Source organism: Lynx canadensis, chromosome A3, assembly GCF_007474595.2.
Source record: "Lynx canadensis isolate LIC74 chromosome A3, mLynCan4.pri.v2, whole genome shotgun sequence".
In the NCBI taxonomy this organism is placed as follows: Eukaryota; Metazoa; Chordata; class Mammalia; order Carnivora; family Felidae; genus Lynx; species Lynx canadensis.
The window spans coordinates 43,226,224-43,232,569 of NC_044305.1; the positions used below are offsets into that span (position 1 = coordinate 43,226,224).

General features: G+C 41.6%; 1 protein-coding gene across 5 annotated transcripts in view; it reads right to left on the reverse strand.

Moving 5' to 3' along the window:
- The window catches only part of DZANK1 (double zinc ribbon and ankyrin repeat domains 1), a 73,309-nt gene extending 67,052 nt beyond the window's left edge, over positions 1–6,257 (reverse strand). For 4 of the 5 annotated variants that reach the window (XM_032592604.1, XM_032592602.1, XM_032592603.1 and 1 more), the window contains exons 1-3: positions 6,201–6,257; positions 3,887–4,029; positions 3,221–3,381 (exon numbers count right to left, since the gene is read on the reverse strand). In XM_032592604.1, coding sequence (XP_032448495.1) covers positions 3,221–3,329 — 109 coding nt within the window. In that variant the 5' untranslated portion in view covers positions 3,330–3,381; positions 3,887–4,029; positions 6,201–6,257. Of the gene's footprint in view, positions 1–3,220; positions 3,382–3,886; positions 4,451–6,200 lie in introns of those variants that run through there. The other variant, XM_030310161.1, reaches the window with a different exon arrangement.
- Positions 6,258–6,346: the final 89 nt, after the last annotated feature.

Genomic DNA, 6,346 nt, shown 5'->3' on the forward strand with positions numbered 1-6,346 from the left:
TATAAGAATGTGTAACAATAACTAACAATAATTGAATTCTTTCTCTGTGCCAGGCAGTGTGCTTTATATGAATTAGCTCATTGCGTGTGTACAACCCTATATGACAGGTCCCACTTTATACCCACTTTATAGATGAGGAAACTGAGTCCCAGGGAGGGTAAGAAAGTCATTCAATAACAGAAGAGTTGTGGTTTCACTTTGGCTACACTGGATCCATAGCCCATGCTCTTGAACCTCTTTGCTATTGTGCCACTCCAATAAGGCATCGATATAAATAGAGTGGGGCTCAGTTTTAAGACCACAACACCCATGTAGAAAGCAGAAGCTAAGTTATTATTTTTTGAGCATTGCTTCAGAAATCCTGGTATTATATTTTATTTGGATTTGGTGAATGATTCCTACACTTCTTGGAAGAATTTTAAAGGTAATAAATTTACAGAATTCAAAGTTCAAAAGATCAAAAATGGTTGCTAAGAGAGGTGATCTCAAACGTTCTCATCACAAGAAAAAAAAATTGTAACTGTGTGGTGATGGATAACTAGTGACCAAAGTCCCTGCTCTCACAGAGCCTCAAGTTTATAAAAGACACACAAACAGTAAACAAACAAGTATATATGTGATATCAAGGGGTGGCTAAATCCAATGGAGTAAATAAAGCAGGGGATAAGGTCTGCTTAGCAAGTAGGCAAAGGGATGGGCGGAAGCATGTTCCCGTATGTTTAAAAGACACCTATGTTTCCTTTCCTATAAAATGTCCTTTCCTATCTTTTGCCCACTTTTCTATTGGGTTATTATTCTTTTTGTTATTAAATTGTACAACCTCTTTATTTATTGAACATTTTAAATATTAGGGAATTTGAATCCTCTATCATTCATATCATCATTTGTTAATAATCATCCCAAGTGCTATGGGCACATTTTTTAAAATTTGTATTTTGGGGGCACTTAGGTGGCTCAGGTGGACTCTCCACCTCAAGTGTCAGATTCTTGGCTCAGGTCATGACCTCATGGCTTGTGAGATCTAGCCCTTCACTGGGCTCTGCACTGATAGCACGGAGCCTGCTTGGGGTTCTCTCCCTGTCTCTCTGCACCTCCCCCACCCCCTCTCGCTCTGTCTCTCAAAATAAATAAATAAACTTAAAAAAACCCTGCATTTTAGCTTTAGAATTTTAAACAATAATACTAGCTTTTAAGATAAAGAGAATTTTAAAAAATAATACTAGCTTTTAAGATGTAGGGGCGCCTGGGTGGCTCAGTCAGTTAAGCATCTGGCTTCTGCAGGCCATGATCTCCCAGTTCATGAGTTTGAGTCCCACATCGCGCTCTCCACTGACAGCTCAGAGCCTGGAGCCTCCTTTGGATTCTGTGTCTCCCTCTCTGCCCCACCCCTGCCCTCTCTTGCGTGTGCACACACTCTCTGTCTGTTTCTCTCTCTCTCAAAAATAAACATTAAAGGGGCACCTGGGTGGCTCAGTCGGTTAAGCGTCTGACTTCAGCTCAGGTCATGATCTCATGGTTCATGAGTTTGAGCCCCACGTCAGGCTCTGTGCTGACAACTCAGAGCCTGGAGCCTGCTTTGGATTCTTGTCTCTCTCTCTCTGTCTGTCCCTCTCCCATTCATGCTCTATCTCTGTCTCTCACAGATAAATAAACATTAAAATTTTTAAATAAATAAATAAACATTTAAAAAAGATAAAGGGAGATGTAGTATATTATAAAGTATTCTTAGTTGGAATTTGTCTAGGAAGTACAGGAGTCACCATAAAATATAGATAAATAGTTTTTACACATTATTTATTGAAATATATCATTGGAACTTCAAAATCTTTTAAAGCAAGTATTTGCTCATATATTTTATCTATAAAACTTTCCCAGGGCACCCGGCTGGGTAAGAACATGGATCTCTTTTTTTGTTTGTTTGTTTGGTTGGTTGGTTGGGGGTTTTTTTTGTTGTTGTTGTTTGTTTGTTTGTTTGATGTTTATTTTGAGAGAGAATGAGAGCACGTAGTCACGAGTGAGGGCATGGCAGAAAGAGAGAGGGAGAGAGAGAATCCCAAGGAGCCCCAGTATGTTACTCTTGATCTCAGGGTGGTGAGTTCAAGCCCCACATTGGGCACAGACATTACCTTTAAAAAAATAAAATAAAGGGGTGCCTGGTGTCTCGGTTGAGCATCTGACTTTTGATTTTGGCTCGAGTCATGATCCTAGGGTTGCGGGATCAAACCCCATGTTGGGCTCTGTGCTGAGCATGGTACCTGCTTAAGATTCTCTCTCTCTCCCTCTGCCCTTCTCCCCCACTCATGTGCTCTTTCTCTCTCAAATTAAAAACACAGGTTTAATTTCTCCTTATGTTAATTTTATACACACACACACACACACACACACATACACGTGTACATATATATGTAGATATATATACGAGTACATGTATATACATTCCTGTCATTACCAGGAAATGTATTCACTGCTTTCTTTCTGTAATAATGTTAAGATTTATTTGGGCATTACTAATGTGCCAGACCCTGACACAGGGTCTAATGGCTGATAATATTCTCACTGTCTAACAATGAAAAAACGCAGACTCAGACTCAGAAAGGCTCAGTAATGTATCACTAGAAGTTGAAAGTCAGGATTTAATCTCCAATATGCCTGACTGCAAAACCTGTGTTAGTCAGTCAAATTTATTATCCCAGCAAAATAATAAGAATCCTAAGGAAGTCACTTAGGCTAATGTGAGTCAAGGCATTGCTGCAACTGTGTACTGACACAAATGAAAGGTTGGTCAAAGCTAACCATTTTACTTATTTATTTTTAAATGTTTGTTTCTTTATTTTGAAAGAGAGAGTGCACGCACGTGCAAGTAGGGGGAGGGGCAGAGAGAGAGAGGAGAGACAGAGAATCCCAAGCAGGCTCCACACTGCCAGCACAGAGCCTGATGTGGGGCTTGACCCCAAGAACCATGAGATCATGACCTGAGCTGAAATCAAGAATCAGACGCTCAACCGACTGAGCCACCCAGATGCCTCAAAGCTAACCATTTTAATTTAAATATATACGACTCCATAAACCACCAAGTACAACGCTATTGCAAATTTTGGGACTTGTACAAAATCCCCAAGGTCCTAATTGTAGAAGGTACGCAAAGTGAGAAATCAACGAGATGAACATAAGAAATGTGGCAATGTTATTTTACATAATTTCAAGTACATGTGATTCTTACCTGATTTCATTTCTAAAAGTGTATTGTTATCAATTTCATGGTTGGCTTTTCCAGGTGGAGGCACTCGCAGTGGTATGATCTGAGGGACACACACTGAACCAGCAGTCATTTTCCCTCCTTACATTAAAAAAAGGTGGATGAATATAAATTCCAATAGGCACCTACATTTGAATACAAAAGTCAAAGAGAAGCACTTGTTTAAATACAGCAAAACTACTAAAAACTAAAGAGAATACCACCTAAAAATATTATTTCGTTTTTAACTCAAACAATTATTGCTTCAGATGCATTTTTTCTGTTGAGGTCTCGTGTGGAATTTTAACTATCTAAATACTTACCTCACTTCTGGGAAAAGAGCACGAACAAATGGGATATAGGAATAGAATTATTGTACACGAACAAATTAAACGAATACAGTAGTCCCTCCCTTATCCATGGGGAAAATGTTCAAGACCCCCAGTGGATGCCTGAAACCATGAATAGTGCCAAACCCTGTATATACTGTTTTTCCCTATTTATACATACATATGATAAAGTTTAATTTATAAATTAGCCACAGTAAGAGATTAACTACAACAGTAATAAAATAGAGCAATTACAACAACATACTGTAATAGGTTATGTGAATGTAGTCTCTCTCAAAATATCTTATTGTACTGTACTCACCTTTCTTGTGACGATGTGAGATGATAAAATGCCTACATGATGAGATGAAGTAAGGTGAGTGACTGAGGCAGTGATGTAGCGTTAGGCTACTACTGACCTTCTAACATCAGGAAAAGGATCATCTGCGTCCACGCCCCAGTTGACTGCACGTAAGAGAAACCACGAAAAGCAAAACTGCAGATAAGGGGAGACTACTGTACATAAGAACAGAGACCATTACTCATGATCTGATCTGAGCTCCCCCTAGATCACTATCACCCTTTCCTGCCTCTTATTAATGTGCCACCTCTCCTGGATTCAGGGCAACTCATCACACAAGAGGAGCAGAGTAACTCTGTACGTGGCATGAAATGTTAATTTAGAGCCAACTCCCTTGGGAAAGCTCCACATTCAAGGCCCTACTGTTGTGGCCAAGTGGTTCTTGCATTTGAAAGCTGCAAAGAAATTTTAGAAGGATGGCAGAGTATCATGCCTCAGCTGAAAGGAAGCTGGAACAGATACAAACAGTGAGCAATGAACAAAAAGTCTCCCACTCTAGGGGCACCTGGGTGGTTCAGTTGGTTAAGGGTCTGACTCTTGATTTTGGCTCAGGTAATGATCTCACCATCAGTGAGATCAAGACCCAAGCGGTTAGCATAGAGCCTGATTGTGATTCTCTCTCTCCCTCTCTGCCTCTCTCCTGCTCACATTCTCTTTCTCTCTGTCTCTGTCTCTCTCTCAAAATAAATAAATAAACAAAAAAAGTCTCCCACTCTATCTACTGTATAAACAGTTAAGTACAAGTATGGAGGCCTTACTGATCTTTTTCTATGGGAGGGAGTATGATTCTTTTTTTTTTTTTTTTTTAATTTTTTTTTTTCAACGTTTATTTATTTTTGGGACAGAGGGAGACAGAGCATGAACGGGGGAGGGGCAGAGAGAGAGGGAGACACAGAATCGGAAACAGGCTCCAGGCTCTGAGCCATCAGCCCAGAGCCCGACGCGGGGCTCGAACTCACGGACCGCGAGATCGTGACCTGGCTGAAGTCGGACGCTTAACCGACTGCGCCACCCAGGCGCCCCGGGAGTATGATTCTTAATACATAAAGGATATACAGGGGAAAAACAACCGTCACCTTAATACAACAACCATTTACATCTCTGTGTCACCTTTTCAAATTTCAATAACTTCTTTTTTGAGAAAGGGAGAGATGGAGGGGAGAGGGAGAGAGGGAGAGAGGGAGAGAGGGAGAGAGAGAGAGAGAGAGAGAGAGAGAGAGAGAATCTTAAGCAGGTTCCACGCTCAGCACAGAACCCAGTGCTGGGCTTCATCCCATGACCCTGGGATCATGACCTGAGTGGATCATGACCTTTGGGACATTCAAGACTGAGCCACCCAGGCACCCCTTAAATTTCAGTGATTATGGATATATAGTCTCACTCAGTTATAATCTATATGTTCATTACATTTTTACAGTATACTTCTTGCACTCTCTATTATTTACAGTTTTCCATATACTTATATAATCTTATTGTGTGGTTGGGAATTTAGGCTATTACTAGTTTCTTGTTAGCTTTGGTTGGTAATTGTAAATAATGCTGCCCTGAACAGCTTGTGGCTTGAATTTTGTCACAGACTATATTCCCAAAACTTGGATAAATAAATTTAAGAAGTGAAATTAATGCCTGGTTGGATAGTTCCAGGTCAAAGGATACAAATGTAAATTGCAGATGCCGATTTTAGAGTAATATCCTCTACAGAAGGGTGGCTGGACTGGGGCGGGGGGTAGGGAGAAGGAGGGAAGAAGAAGGTGCCGTTTCTCATTTTTCCACTTAAGTAAGAGGCAATTAAAATTTAAAAAGTTGAAAATTTAGTCATATATAAAAAATATATTATAAATATATATTTAAATACATCATATTATAAATATATACATTTAAATATATTATATTACAAATATGTATATTTATATATATAGGGGAAGGAATAACACGCTCAGCCAAGTAGGAGCTACCCCTTGGGAGGCTGGGGCGGCCTGTGGGCCCCAAGCGAAGAGGATCAAGAAGTAGACCACCATGCTAGGCCCAAACAGCAGTGTAGGGTCAACAGCACCCCTCACCCATCAAATCCTTCCATCAAGACCGCCCCCTCGCCTCCCGGATCCGGAACCCCGTCCGGTCCCAGTCCCTGTCCATCAGGGGCAGATAGGGACGCCCGCTTCCTTTCGGCTGGAGTGAGGGAGGCCCTTCTCCTCCTGTTCCCTCTCTTCCTTCGACCACCAGAACCCGGACTGGGATCACCGAGGTACCGCCACTGTCCCGTCAGGCAGCCCACCTCTCACCACCTCTTGCCGTCTCCTCTGCTGCCTCCTGGGTTTCCACAGACGCTGCGAGCCGCGCCCCTCCCACTGAGAGCCGGGCAGGTGATTGGAGGACACCGACTTCCTAGCAACCAACCCCGCCTCTGCCGCTTGGCCGGGG